The sequence below is a fragment of the Bufo gargarizans genome, chromosome 2 (genome assembly GCF_014858855.1).
Source record: "Bufo gargarizans isolate SCDJY-AF-19 chromosome 2, ASM1485885v1, whole genome shotgun sequence".
NCBI classification, from domain to species: Eukaryota; Metazoa; Chordata; class Amphibia; order Anura; family Bufonidae; genus Bufo; species Bufo gargarizans.
This window is the reverse complement of record NC_058081.1, coordinates 78,774,161-78,790,010: the sequence shown is the minus strand read 5'-3', so window position 1 is coordinate 78,790,010 and position 15,850 is coordinate 78,774,161. Positions and strand designations below refer to the sequence as shown.

The 15,850-nt window shown below is 42.0% G+C and overlaps 1 protein-coding gene across 1 annotated transcript in view; it reads right to left on the bottom strand.

Annotated features, from left to right (window-relative positions):
* Nucleotides 1–1,547: 1,547 nt before the first annotated feature.
* SNRNP200 (small nuclear ribonucleoprotein U5 subunit 200) overlaps nt 1,548–15,850 on the bottom strand; it is a 56,784-nt gene continuing 42,481 nt past the window's right edge. Inside the window, exons 31-45 of the mRNA XM_044279245.1 lie at nt 15,445–15,672; nt 13,920–14,111; nt 10,496–10,674; nt 10,255–10,406; nt 9,044–9,152; nt 8,851–8,959; nt 5,675–5,864; nt 5,410–5,574; nt 5,195–5,316; nt 4,948–5,091; nt 4,400–4,576; nt 4,140–4,300; nt 2,880–2,961; nt 2,584–2,676; nt 1,548–1,972 (exon numbers count right to left, since the gene is read on the bottom strand). Coding sequence (XP_044135180.1) covers nt 1,829–1,972; nt 2,584–2,676; nt 2,880–2,961; nt 4,140–4,300; nt 4,400–4,576; nt 4,948–5,091; nt 5,195–5,316; nt 5,410–5,574; nt 5,675–5,864; nt 8,851–8,959; nt 9,044–9,152; nt 10,255–10,406; nt 10,496–10,674; nt 13,920–14,111; nt 15,445–15,672 — 2,247 coding nt within the window. The 3' untranslated portion in view covers nt 1,548–1,828. The remainder of the gene's footprint in view (nt 1,973–2,583; nt 2,677–2,879; nt 2,962–4,139; nt 4,301–4,399; nt 4,577–4,947; nt 5,092–5,194; nt 5,317–5,409; nt 5,575–5,674; nt 5,865–8,850; nt 8,960–9,043; nt 9,153–10,254; nt 10,407–10,495; nt 10,675–13,919; nt 14,112–15,444; nt 15,673–15,850) is intronic.

Sequence of the window (15,850 nt, the reverse complement as noted above, 5' to 3'; positions counted from 1 at the left end):
GAATGAGAAGGTGTGTCCAAACTTTTGGTCTGTACTGTACATGGTAGTAGTTGCAGGACAGTACTACAACAAAACAGGACACCCCGTTAAATCACTCCTGCTAGTGGAAGTGCAATATTAATAAATATATGCTCAATGGCAATGATACTATTGCACTATCTCCAATATACTGAAAAAAAACATGTGGTACAGTGTCTGAAGTCATCAAAGCACCATTCCAAATGTTCTATCACACAGAAGCTCAATGCATAATAGAAATAAGACCTCTACACAGTAATAACTCCTAGCATGCATAAATCAAAATATAATCATCCGTGCACGGTTAAAATCAGCAGCAAGGAACACAGGAGCTATGATTAACAAAAACTTACATAGCGCAGTATAGTAGGCAACAGGAGTGATAGGAGGTGACCGACCCCATATAAGATCACTGACATTATTAACCCGGTAGCCTTTCGTCTTGAACTCCCTCAGGTTTTGAAGATTCATAATGTGTTCCATAAGTCGGTGTTGAAGAGATATGTCAAACCTGTTGAACCGTCCTCCTTGCCTCCTGCTCCTGTCATGGTGGAGGGTAATCTGGAATTTCAGATTGCCAGGATAGTGGACACCCGAATTCTCTGTAGATTCCTCCAGTATCTCGTTCAATGGAAAAGTTACAAACCAGAGGAGAGGATGTGGGTTCCAGCGGCCGAGGTTAATGCTAGTCGTCTGGTGAAAGCCTTTCACGGAGCTCACCAGATAATGTCGGTCCTGGGTGTTCGGAGGCCACCAGTAGAATTGGGGGTAAAGTCACGGTCTCTCCTGTGACAGTGGTCAGAAAATCTAAGAGACTGGCTGTATTTTAGTGTCCGTCTACAAAGCGGAACGGAGCCGGAACAGAGCCAAACTGATGCAGTGAGTCTGGTCTCACCCAGCATGCTATGCGGTTGATAGCTCCTTTCTGGTTTTGGAAGTGCTGGTGTTTGGTTCTCCACGAGTTCCTGCTCGTCCGCATACTTCGGAGTTAAGTGTCTTCCTATTTTCTAGTTTGTTGTATTCCCCTATCTTTTGGTATTAGGCCTGAGGAAGTCTCCTGTTCCTTCAGCTGGGAACGAACAGGTCATCTTTTGTTCTGACACTATTTCCTGGGCCCTTTAGGGTCAGATAGGGCTTTAGGTTACGGCGTACGAATACATTCCTGACATTGAGGTCTGTTCATACTGATAGTAGTCAGGGCTCGGTTTAGGGATTCACTAGGTGGTGACCTTTCCCCTTTCCCTAGTTTCCAGACCTAGTACCTTTTCCCTTCTGTCCTGTGTGGAGTTTACTACCCACACTGACAGTACTTTATTGATTTTAATTCTTGCTCTTCTATGCTTATGAGTTGAGTGGGCACTCCCATCAGAGGCAGCCTTCCAAGTATGAGGGTCAATATATATAGAGATACCCCTCAATCTCCAGGTAGGACTGCCCACTGGACTCCTACTTACAGGAACAGGGATTGGGATATAGCTCTCCTCATGGTGAAATCAAGTGCAATATTTTTCATAGAACATGAACACAACTTACAAAACCAAAGTTTATTTTATAAACTAGTAAAGAAACAGAACAGGAACACGACTTGTAAAGATTCTTCTCAGTCATTACATAACTACTACATCTTAATGGCATCCCTGCTGTGTTGCTCATTACATTTTCACTTAGGTAACAATGTTCACGAAGGTCACATTTAAAAGCTCCTATATACATTAACATTGTCTCTAAGTTGTGCACACACTTTCTTCGTGTCAATTACTGAGTAACTTAGAAGAGACTAAAATCAACCCTTCATGAGATTGTAAATGTCCTAATCGGAGTCACTGTCACTTTCAGCCTCCTTTATATCTACACTGAACTTGTACTCCTGGTCACATCCCATGTAAGCGTCGCTCATGAAGTAAAGAGTGTAATTGTGTGTCCCTGTGGCTGGAGCCACAAAATCCAATTTCACCTGTGGGAATGAAAATAAAAAGTTCAATGTTTTGTGTGTATTAGATGCCCCATTAAACTTAAAGTATTATAACACCAGCAGAGGTCCTATAAAATCACCATAAACGATCGAAGATGTAGCGACAATTTTTTTGCTTATTATGCACATAGATAATAGTTAGTAGTTGCAGTCATTACTCATTGGCTTTTAAATCGTTCCTTGTTATTACATGTAAAGATGGGGGACAGATGCTTAGTCAAAAAGCATGTATGAGATCGTTAGCGAGTAGATGACTCCATATTATACAAACTGATCTATTAACTAGGAGCAATGATTTTTTTCACATGCTGAAAGATTACGATGGACGAGAAACAAGCAATTTGTTGCTAGTCTTTGAATCGTTCATACTTATTACATCACACGATTCTCATTCATATTCGCTTACATGCCCGAGAATCTGTACGATATTCGTTCTGTGTAATAGGGCCGTTAGAGTTTACACAGTAGGCCAGTTTTAAGCCAAAGCTCCGTGATGACATATTGCACCTAATTTGTTTCTGTGCAATCTCAGGAGATTTCTACTCAAATATTCATGTCATATGTTGGTGTATATATGGATATCCAGTACTCACCTTGGCCTTTTGCTGAAGTGTGAGTCTCTTGATGGAAATCAGGCTGTTTGATTTAGCATCTCCAATGACAACCCACCAGCCCTCTTCACGTTTCTGTATATAAATAAAAAAAAAAAAGTTATCAAACAAGATTACACAATAAATGAAGCAAAAAAGCAAAATTAGGATTGTGTATTGTGCCGAGTAGTCACAGAAAAACAAGTTTATGTAGTACACACATACAGCTGTACAACAGATTCTGAAGTTGCTACAGTTTGTGGCAAAGGCTCTTGGAATTTCCCGACTGTAGAACATACCTGGGGGAAGAGGGGAGCAATGACTGGTCCTGTAACTTCCTCTTCTCTTTCCAGCTGCACAAGTACCACAACAGCTCCACCACTGAAAGATCAAAAACAAATCACACCTAATACCATGACTATGTGGACAACAAAGTCAGCTACTTATACCTTAGGATTTGAAGGGGGTTTTCTGACACTTTAAACTTATGACCTATCCTCTGGTCATCAGTATCTGATCAGTAGGGGGGTTCAACACCGGGACCCCTGACACTCAGCTGTTTGAGAAGGCACTGGTGAGTGCTGAGGCCTACTCTTAGCTTTCCCTAGCCACGTGATGGCACAGTCATTGGTCACGTGGCCTAAAAGCAGCTTAGCCCCATTGAAGTAAATACCAAGCACAGCCACTCTACAATGTACTGCGCTGTGCTGGGTAAACTGCGAGAAGGCTGCAGAACTCTCAAAAGTGTTGTTGCCTTCTCAAAACAGCAGATCGGCATGGTTCCCGGGTTTCGGACTCGCGCCGATCAGATAATAATGACCTATCCAGAGTCGGACAACCCCTTTAAACTGATCAGCCCTTCATACAAGTCCTTGGAGGAAAGGGATAAGAGGCGCTATGTGCGCCTAGGTGAATAGGGTTACTGTGACTATATCCAATCTGTATGATCTGAGTTTCGCCTGACAGGATATATAAGGGGGTAGTTGGGCTATTCCCTTAGACAAGAGACTGGCAGATCAACCTCAAGTCTATAGGCAGAATGAAGGAGTTGTAACTTTCCACTCACATTGTCCATGTTATACTGGACAGGGAGGTTAATTTGTCATCATAATTCCCTAATTCTGGCTTCAAAAAATGTACAAATCAAGTTTTTGTAACTTTTTGGGGACTACTAGTGAAAAACATCAGTAACATTGTGCATTTTACACCACTCACTCCAGTTTTGCAAAGTGAATGGGTATGGTTAGCCCACTGAGGTGATTAAAGCCAAATTTATGCACTGCAAATTTTAACCGCTTCCCACTGTGCATGCACAGTGGATTTCGGGTCTTTAAATATGGCGCCTGCTCTGTAGCTGAGTGGGCGCCATACACACTGCGGGCCTGCTGTTTTACATAGCAAACATTCAGTGGCAAAGTCTATGTGATAACAGACTTTTTATCCATCAGATGCCATGGTCAACTGCAACACTGAATACTCATGTTATCCTTATGATAAATCTCCTCCAGTAATTTTATCAATCCGAACTGTTGCATCTCTGCTGTATTACCAGCACTTACCTCCTAATGGATTCCTTCTCTGCCACCTCATAAGAGAGTTCAATATTGGGATACCGATTACAGAACCTGGCCACATCGGCCATCTGACCATCGGAGAGTTGCAGCAGCTCTGTACGATCTTCATCCTCCATCTCCATAATATCAAAAACACTCTCCACACCCTGCATTGCAAGAGAAATTATCAGTCAGCAGTGTGCCCAGAATGGTATACGCTATGATAACACAAGGAGGCTGTAGTAGCGCTGAAAGTGCCATTTTACCTTATCGGTACACCTCTTGATATGCTCAGTAGTGAAGTGCGGCAGCTGTTTCAGATAAGAGTCCTTGGACCACATGGCTTGGGTGACCATTTGTGCTAATTCCATAGCAGCAAGAGCTGGGCTCAGCCAACCATTACTGGAGAGGACATCTACACATGCCTGGATGAGCCTGACTGCCTGGAGAAGAGAGTTTACAACCGGTAAAACATTATGATCAGTAGGGACGAAACAGCCAAAGTCGATTCGCATGAAACTTCGTTCTAATACTGTACGGAAAAGAAGCTCCGTACAGTATTAGAATGTATTGGCTCTGATGAGCTGAAGTTATTGCTTCACGAAGTCTCGCGAGACTTCGTGAAGCAATACTTTGGCTCATCAGAGCCAATACATTCTAATACTGTACGGAGCTCCTTTTCCGTACAGTATTAGAACTAAGTTTCATGCGAATCGACTTTGGCTGTTTCGTCCAAAGTCTATTCGCTCATCCCTAATTACAAGGAGTCGCTGTGGGAGGACTTAACGAAATTTCATTGTGCCTCATTTCTCACCTTACTAAGAATCTCCTCAGTGTCTGACTGTAGTTCTGCGCTCAACTGCATTCTGGAGAGGTGAGCCTGAAGCAGCAGGTTGGTCTTCACATGTGGGTCGTTGAACTTGGGATTAGTAAGTTTGTGTGGGACTTTCTGTGCCAGCTGGGTGTGGGAACGGTAAAAGAGGAGAATATTTGAATCATGGCAGATTACAACACCATCAGAACTCCAGAACCAGTTTCATATGCAATTATCCGATGCTCACCTGACGCAGCAGGTTGTCTTCATGGTGGCGAATAGGTATGCTCTCATACTCTGCTGCATTAGAGATGATTTCAATTAATCCCCTCACCTTGGTCTTGGCGTTCAAGGACATGCTAAACAGTTCTGGGGAAGAAAATTAGAAAATGAATGAGACTGGGATGGAGCGATAGAAGCCTCCTCAAGGAAATACGTTTGGAGTAAGGAGGTTGTTGTCACCTATGGTGGTGTAGTTGATGTAATAATAAGCAGCTATCATTCCCAGATTAAGAGGAGCAACATCCATTTCATCTTCAATGCTGATACATTTGGACTGTTCCAGGTCGCTGAGTGTGTGTTCAACCAGTTCTGACAAATGGTCCGATAGATGTCTGTGTGACACACCTGAAACAAGCCCACAAATGACAGTGACATGTTAATCACATACTTGAGACACAAAGTGGAGCCATAAGACAAATGATACCAATATTAATCCCGTGCTCACCCTGCAAATTGTAGTAATTTGGGTTCTGTGTCATTCGCCTGTACAGGAATGTCCAGGTCAGGTAATCCACTGCATCCTGCTTGTTTTCTATGGTCTTGGTGACAATCTCGGCATTGAAATGGTCATGTAGGCAGTGATCCAAGTGAGATTCAACTGGCAAAGGCTCATAGAGGAATTTCTTGAAAAAGTCCTGGAAATTGATAAACGAACAGTTTGATAATCTTTTTTTTATTGCATATTGGCTAACTATATGTGAATATTCATTTATTTATTTTTATTAACTCCATGTATTCTATTTCATGTCCTGGCTCTTTTTCCTCTGTTTGGAATTTTAGCACAGCAGTTAATCTAGCTGAACTCTCAGTCAGGCTATTACTGCCGCCCCCTTGTAGTATCTCAATTACAACACTACAATATTCAATGCAATGTTGTTCTGTGGACATATTTATCTAGGCCTAGCAATAGAACAATACAGCTAAAACTGATATTCCAATTCTATACCCACTATTACAAGGAGGATTACTCCTCAGCCAAGGCTACTTTCACACCACATACATCAGGGATCAGCAAAAACGCCTCAGTCATAATAAAACAACCGTCTGCATCAGTTATGAGCGGATCCGGTTGTATTATTCTTAAAATAGCCAAGACAGATCTGTTTTCTATTGTGTCAGAGAAACTTGATCCATCCCCATTGACTTACATTGCGAGTCATGATGGATCCGTCTTGCTCCACACAACATCGCAGACAGAAAAACGCTGCTTGCATCGTTATTCTGTCCGCGATGAGGATGCAACCAAACGGAACGGAATGCATTTTGGTAGATTCCATTTCGTTCAGTTTTGTCCCCATTAACCCCTTAAGGACCCTTGCCGTACATGTACGTCACAGCTGGACGTCACTTAAGGACCAGTGACGTACATGTATGGCAGGCTGATCGGGAAGGTGCAGGAGTTGAGCCCGCCCGATCAGAGGCACAGACCCAGGAGTCACTGACAGCCGGGTCCCTGTTGCATATCCCGGCATCAGGGAAAACACTGATGCCGACGCATTAACCCTTGCACTGCCGCAGTCAATGCTGACCGCGGCGGGTGCAGGGAAGGCAGCCTTCCCTAGGCATCATGGCTGCCTTCCGTGAGAGCCTGTGACATCCAGCCCCCTGGATCTCACAGGCAGGACACTAAGTATTACAGTGAGTAATACACTTACAGCCAATGCATTTCAATACAGAAGTAAACAGGATCAGACCCCCAAAAGTTGAAGTCCCAGAGTGGGAGAAAAAAAAAAAAAAAAAAAAAAAAAAAAAGTTTCAAGTAAAAATCAAAAAGGCCCTTTACCAAAATAAAAATTGGAAAGACAAGTTATAAAATAATAGGACAGATATTTGGTATCGCCGCGTCCGCAACGACCGGCTCTATAAAAATATCACATGACCTAACCCCTCAGGTGAACGTCAAAAATAAAAACTGTGCTTTAAAAAACAAAAACAACATTTTTTGTCACCTTACATCACTAAAAGTTCAACACCAAGCGATCAAAAAGGCGTATGCCCCCCCAATATAGTACCAATCTAACAGTCAACTCATCTCGCAAAAAATGAACTCCCTACATAAGACAATTGCCCAAAATATATATATATATATATATATATATATATATATATATATATATATATATATATATATATATATATATATATAAAAAAAAAAAAAAAAAACTATGGCTCTCAGACTATGGAGACACTAAAATTATTATTTTTACACTGTTATTGTGTAAAACTTAAATAAAAAAGACACATTAGGAATTGCCGCGTCCATAACAACCTGCTGTATAAAAATGTCACATGAACTAACCCCTCAGATGGACACAATAGAAAAAAAAAAAAAAGTGTTAAAAAAGCAATTTTTGGTCACCTTACACCACAAAAAGTGTAATACCCAGCAATCAAAAAAGTCATATGCACCCTAAAATAGTACCAATCAAACCATTATCTCATCCTGAAAAAAATGAAACCCTACATAAGACAGTCGCCCAAAAAATAAATAAAACTTTGGCTTTCAGAATATGGAGACTCAAAACATTTTTTTTATTAGACCTGAACTAGTCCTTATAAGTATGTAAAGTAGTAACTATTATATGAGGCATCACTATCTGTTTTAAAAGCAGAGAAATTAAAATTTGGAAAGTTGCAAATTTTTCAAATTTTTGGTAAATTTGGTATTTAAAAATAAAAAATGTTGACTGAAATTTACCACTAACATGAAGTACAATGTGTCACGAGAAAACAATCTCAGAATGGCTTGGATAAATAAAAGCGTTCCAAAGTTATTACCACAAAGTGACACGTCAAATTTCCAAAAAATGGCCTAAAAAATTGCAGGGTCCTGAAGGGGTTAACAATGAATGGGGACAAAACAGAAGCGTTTCCTCCCCCCCTATTGAGATCTTATGACGGATTTCAATAGCAGAAAGGAAAAGCGCAAGTGTGAAAGTAGCCCAACATCATCCCTCTCACAGCAGCAGTAAACTGAATTAGGTTACCCTATCTATATAAAAGTTCTCTCTGTACTGACTGATACAGTATTAAGTATTCCATGGTCAATGGTACTGTAATGCAGAAAATGTATTCAAAAAAGTATTTTATGACTATTGAATAAAAAAAAAACCTGACGGAAATGTCCCTTCAAAAAGAATAAAAAAGCAACGAATATACCAATACTGGCAGATAAAAGGAGAAATTGTAACTAAACAAGTTGATGAAATAAATGTGATATATAATACATATTATTGATAAGAAACTTTGGTAAAAGCTGCCGTTTTGCATTATAATTATTCATCAGGATATCCTCAAATCTCTAAGGAATATAGTTTTCCTACATGTCTGCTATGAAATGGTTTAATGTCTCACTATTTTTAAAATCTATTAATTACTGTCAGTGACTGGAAACATTTGGTTAATGGTCATGGGCTGAAAGGCCTAGTTCTGCTTAGACAGGTGCCGGCCTTGTTACAAAGAGTGCACCTGTGTCAGTCTGATATGGCTTGGACAGGCTTGTATTAGCCTCTGCCTACAAAACCAGAACGATAACATTCACTGACAACAAGCAAACATACTGAAGATGAGACAGTGAAGCAAAGTATATTCGAATGTAACAGGCAAGGTCCATTTTCTCACCTTCTTTGATCCTTGACACATAATAACACAGCGGCCTTCGTCATCTTGTAGCGGTCGATTTGCATATCCCACCATTTGAAGAACATCATAGATTGGGTAGTCCACATACCTGATAAAGGGAAAATATTAGCGGGCAAAAGGCAATCAAAGAAATAACCCTCAAATTTAAAAAAAAAAAATGTGCGATACGTACGCATGAATCTTCCCGTTGTAATATTGAGAGTCCATAATGATAACCAAATGAGCAGAAATGTTCAGACCCCAGCAAAGGCTGCGAGAAGCTACGATCACCTGCACCGCCCCTATTGTGGACGACAAAAAGAGTGGCGGTCTAAGACAGCGGAAAATATCAACTGCATATGGTATGGGAGAAAAGAAACGGAAGACTGGCGAAAAATCATGAAAAGAAAGCAACTACACATGGCATTCATGGACAGTTCTTATAGGTAAAGTACGCCAATTTCTGAAAAACAAGACCTTTATTACACAGTGAAAAGTTATACAATTTTCCAATATAGAGTGTTTTAAAGAGAGGGACCAGATATGAAATACCTATATCCCTGCAACCATGAAGCGTCATTTTCAAAATGGTGACCCCCCACACAACAACAAGAATGAATCCACCACTGCGGTACAGCATGCGTTTAAAGGGGTTGTACTCCATTTTCACCCAGGCAGCCCCCCCTGACTTGTGCATTGGAGCAGTTCATGCTCCAATGTGCTCCTTTGCCCTGCGCTAAATTGCGCAGGGCAAAGGCATTTTTTGGAGACCCGGTGACGTACCAGGTTCTCCATTGGGCTGCCAGAAAGCCTGGTGAAGTCACCGGAACTGATAGGCGGGCTTTAGCGCTGCCCTAGCCAGTAAAACCGCCGATCAGAGCCAGTGACATCACGAACACACTGCCGGGTGGAAACGTCCACCCGGCAGTGTGTGATTGTAAACAATAGAGCCCTTGCCCTGCGCGATGTAGCGCAGGGCAAAGGAGAGCATCGGAGCATGAACTGCTCCGATGCTCAAGTCAGGGAGGCTGCCTGGGTTAAATTATGGGTATGTCCGGGTTCAGCTCTGAACCCGGAGAACCCCTTTAAATGGTGTTTTGGTATGGATCCACCAATGCTAAAGGAAATCATCTGGTTCAGACAATCTGAGGAACAGCTTTTTATGTAACGGGAAAGGCACATGGCGACCACTCACTTCAGAGGATAAAACTTGGTAACTCAGTAATCAGTTTGTAAAGGAAAGACTGAAAACTGAAGAACTTAGAGGTATTGCAGCAAATTGTACCATTTTCCGATTTTCTGTTTTACATTTTTCACAGTACATACGTCTTTAAGAAAGTTAAAGCTACAAAAAATTTGACTAGTAGGAAAATATTAAACAAAAAAACCCCACAAATATATTACCGGAATTAAAGAGCTGTTCCACAATGCGCCTCTCTAAAGAAGAGAGCCCTTCGTGCAGATATCCCACACCATTCAGCAAGGTCTCCTTCAATGTGTTATCACTGAGCTTCTCCAGGTATGGTGCCAGATCTTTTTCTGTGCAGTGAAGGAACCTAAAAATAAATAAAACACACAAGACTCAAAATCAGTGACGTATTACATAAAGCATCTTCTATGCAAAAGCATTGGATACTAGCCATACCGTTGATGCTGGACATCGGAGGCGCATGTAGTGAGTATGTCAATGGCCGTGAGCCGTGTCTGCTTCCGAGATGGAACAAAGACAATGATGGGCTTTTTGGGAGAGTGCTTCACGATGGCGTGGTAAACGGGCTTGGCCATGGAAAGCAGTCTGGTTTGTGTATGACTGATGTTAAAACCCTAGAAGGTAGACATGGAGTTATTAGTAGCGGGCAGGTTAAAGACACCATACACACAGGAGACCACTAAATGTACACAATAAAGTAACGATCACCACACCACTACTAGATTACTACAACGTGTGGCACAGATCTGCTGCAAACCTAATATCTGAGGGAACCCTCGGATCCTGTCTGCGGTCCATACTTGGCCATTGTAAGCCATTCCTCAGTTTTTTCTGTGTCTGGCAGAACATAGTGAGGCCCTATTAACACCGCAAGTCCGACACATATCCTGTGGCAAAAACCCCTCTAGTTTCTTAATGTGAATGCTTCAGACTCTCTCTTCAGCTAAACCACAAGTGTCCACCCGGGCACCGCACCTAGAATGGACATGTCCACTCTTAGCATAGTCCTGGCTATAAACTGTGGCCATATAAAGTGCAGCGTGGCCTCGCATTGAAATGATTGGAAGCAGTTTCATTGCAGCAGACGGTGGCTTTATGGTGAGAACTCTGCACCAAATTCCACCAGCAAAATGTGTGAACAAGGCCTAAAGGCAAGTGGGCGACCACAAATCGTACATCTACAGCTTTTGGGCAGAAATCATGAAGGAACATCTAGAAGTTGATGATAAAAGTAGACTCTTCTTGTCAGTCAGTGCTTGCCTGCAGAGAACTTAAAGGGAACCAGCAACTGGATCTGAATACTTCTGTAATTGCATGTATTTAAACATTTATTCTAGGCATTGAGTTATTCAATGACATCTATCTGTATAGCGCCAGCTAAGACAGGAGCACATGCTCAGTTCCATCCTTTAAGGCTACTTTCACACTTGCGTTCGGAGCGGATCCATCTGGTATTTGTACAGACCGATCCGCTCCTATAATGCAAACAATGGTATCCGTTCAGACGGAACCGTCTGCATTATATTTTACTAAAAAAGTCTAAGTACAATTTGTATTCAGACGGATCTGTCCAGACTTTACATTGAAAGTCAATAGGGGGCGGATCCGTTTGAAAAATGCACCATATTGTGTCGAACGGATCCGCCCCCATTGACTTCCATTGTAACTCTGGACGGTGCCAGACTGATGCATTCTGAGCGGATCCGCATCCACTCAGAATGCATTAGGGCTGGACGGATCCGTTCGGGGCCGCTTGTGAGAGCCTTCAAACGGAACTCACAAGCGGAGCGCCGAACGCAAGTGTGAAAGTAGCCTTACCCTTAGAGGACCACGAGATTTTCCATTTTTGTGTTTTCGTTTTTCACTCCCCGCCTTGCCATAGTCACAACTTTTTTTTTTTTTTGTTCACATAGCCTTATGAGGGCTTAAAAAAGTAAATAAAAAAAATATAATAAAAATATTCCAAATGGGGTAGAATTGGGAAAAAATGCAATTCAGACAAAGGTTTTTATTTTTTACACTGTACACTATGCGGTAAAATTGACCTTTTATCTTCATTCTCCAGGTCAGTACGGTTACAACCATACCACACTTAAACAAAAAATGTAAACCTTTTAGAAAAAAAATAATAATGTTTTATCACCATATTCTGACCCCTATAACTTTTTTGTAGTTATGTGTACGGGGCTGTGTAAGGGCTAATTTTTTGTGGGGGCGATCTGTACTTTTCAGTGATTGAAGTGTGTGCGACTTTTTGATCACTTTTTATAAAAAAATATTGTGGAGTTGGTGACAAAAAAAATAAATTTGAAAATTGGCTATTTTTTCCCCCGTTTCGCTATTTGCCGTATGCCAATATTATAATATTTTAATTGTATGGGCATTTTCACACACAGTGATGCCCATGATGTTATGATGTTTATTTTTTTATTGGTTAAGTCACCCTGGGTGACTATAGCTGGCAATCTTTAGATTGCTCTGTGTTTATTGATGGCTATATAGCCATCATTGAACACTTAATTTTCAATGTAACAATACAGTGCTGCCACCTAGTGGTGTGTATTGGTATATTCCTCTAATAGACTCCAAAGCCTGCTTGAGGCTTCCGTCTATTAGATTAAGGTTTCCCCGATCTCAGCCAGTGACCCACGGCTTTCGCTTCCGGACTGATCACATGCCGTGGTCACATTTGACCACGGCATGTGATAGGGAAAATGTATGCGGTCAGCCTTATGGCTGATTGCATACATGTGCCGCGGGTCTCTGCTATTTAAAATAGCAGAAACCCTGGCAGCTATAGTGCCAGCTGCACGTGCGAGAGGGTGCCATGTTTAGAGACCGGACTTCCGCCGTACATGTACGGCAGAAGTCCTCAAGGGGTTAACTGCCACTACCTGCAGCAGACTGTACTCGCCCACTGAGAAAGGGCACGCACCCTAAGCTGACAGCTTGTAATAAAGAACAACTGGATTAATTAATGGGGAGATCTCTGGATCCATGTGAGGTACAGGGCCGGTTCTAGATTTGTTAGGCCTCTTGCACAAGAACTTATGTATTTTGCGGTCTGCAAAAAACGGATCCGCAAAAATTACAGATTATGTCCGTGTGCATTCCGTATTTTGCGGAACGGAACAGCTGGCCCCTAATAGAACAGTACTATCCTTGTCCGTAATGCGGGCAATAATGGGACATGTTCTATTTTTTTGCAGAACGGAAACGGAATGCACACTGAGTTTTTTTTTTTTGCAGACCCATTGAAACAAATGGTTCCATATATAGTGTGCAAAAAACCAAAAAACAGAACAGACACTGAATGAAAATACGTTTGTGTACAAGAGGCCTTAGAAAGAGGTTGTCATGTACTGTATGATATCTGATTTTCATGTTTTAGGCTCCATTCACACGTCCGCAATTTCATTCCGCATTTTGCAGAACGGAATTGCGAACCTATTCATTTCTATGGGGCCGCACGATGTGCGGTCCGGCTTCGGAAATGCGGACCCACACTTCCAGGTCCGCATTTCCGTTCCCGAAAAAAACAGAACATATCCTATTCTTGTCTGCAATTGTGGACAAGAATAGGCATATTCCATTAGTGCCAGTGATGTGCGGTCCACAAAATGCGGAACGCACATTGCCGGTGTCCGTGTTTTGCGGATCCGCAAAACACACTACGGACGTGTGAATAGAGCCTTACATTAGTCATGGGATAAACCCCTTTAAATATCCTATGATCTTGAGTCCCTTTAATATCAAATGGAAATTAGGCACCTGAATTTTCCCTCCCTTCCCACTAAAAACACTTGTGGACAACATGGAAACTTTACATACATACATTTACATGAATAGAACATCTTACTTGTATGTGTAGCTCCAGTGGGACTGGCCTCACGTTCGGATGGAAATTAAAAGTTGATGTGGCACTGCACCCAAGCCAATGAGCCACATCTTTGGCATTAGACAGAGAAGAGCTGAGAGCCACTATACGGATCGGCCTTTCTATCTGGGAGGAGATGTAGCGCATACGGGAGCAGATAACCTCTAACACAGGCTATGGGAAAAGAACAGATATAAGGTATTACATTCACCAACCTATTAAAACTGAATGCAAATCTTTTATATCATACAAAATATAAAAATATAGTACACAGCATAACAAAAATGATAACCCACGTGTGAGGACCTCTCCCCTCTCCTGACATGCCTGTTTTAATAGCTTAATGCATTTCCCATGTAATAACAATTCTGGAGCATCTGTTCTTATGGCTCTATGTTGTGCCGTTCCTTTATTAATTCTACCGTGTTTCCCCGAAAATAAGACCGGGTCTTATATTAATTTTAGTCCAAAAAAACACACTAGGGCTTATTTTCAGGGTAGGGCTTATTTTCTTTTCTTAAAAACCTGTTAAAATCTAGGGTAAAAATTCTGTGTCCCGAGCCCCCCCTTATCAGGTCAGGAGTTCGTTTTTTATATCATTAGGTATTTCTGGTACTGTAAAAATACCTGTTTAACAGCGTTTACAGTACGGTACTCTTCTCTGAGGTGATGATTGGTCCCTGTACAGAGAGGTGCGTCAGCCAGCTCCGTGCAAAAAGGGCGGGGGGGGGGGGGGGGGCGCAGACGTCAGCGGGAGGAGGGGAGGAAAATGAAGAGCCGAGATTGCCGCTGACGTCAGCGCGCCGAAGACGGCTTCTGGAGGGAGGAGATCCACGGCTGACGTCAGCGGCAATGAAACAGGGAAGCAGCAGCAGACATCAGCCAGGAGGAGAGAAGAGAACCTCCGGCGGGACAGCAGTGAGCGAAAACTTCTTTTTTTTAAATATACGGTAGCAGCAAACGGAGACACTAGGCAACATTTACAAAGCGTTTTTAAGGAGATTTACTAGGTCTTATTTTCGGGGTAGGGCTTATATTACAGCCCGTCCTGATAATTGAGATAGGGCTTATTTTCGGGGTAGGGCTTACTTTCGGGGAAACACGGTACTATTTATGGATAAATTACTAGCAGTCTGCAGTGAGGGTACAGGGGGAGGTAACCAGTTAGGGGGTGGTGTACCTGCACAGACTCACTCTATCCAATCAGTGCAGCCATTTTCAGTCTGTGCAGAGACACACCTCCAACTGGTTACCTCCACTCTGTACCCTTACTGCAGACTGCTAGCAATTCATTCATAACTTCTAGTAGAAATAATACAGGAACGACACAACACAGAGCCATAAGAATAGATGCTCCAGAATTAAACTAACATGGGGGATGCATGAAGCTATTAAAACAGGCATGTCAGGATGGTGACAGGTCCTCTTTAACTGGAAGAAATGTAGGTCTTGGCCATGGAAAGTGGCACAGAAATAAGTGAATTACCAGACTAACAAGTCAACTCACCCCGTTGGCTCCACCAATAAGATGAGTCTCATCTACAATAAAGAGACTGACGTTCTGCACGTTTTTACGTTGCTTCCAGCGTCTAGATAAGATGTCCCACTTCTCTGGTGTGCTGATGATGATATTTCCTTTGCCAAGTAGCTTCAGATCAGTGCTGGTTTCACCAGTCAACAAAACAACCTTCTTATACAATCTGTCTTGGAACTTCTCAAACCAATCCATGAACACCTACACAGAAAACCAGAAGAACAAACCTGTTAGAAAGCACTGCTTGCATAGTCTCCAGTAAGGTGCTCATCAGAATCAAGATTAATATACACCCAACTATGTGCATACGAGTTAATTTACTGACATCTGAAATATTTTTTATAATCTTTAAAGGCTTACTACTGCTTAGAGGGAGTCT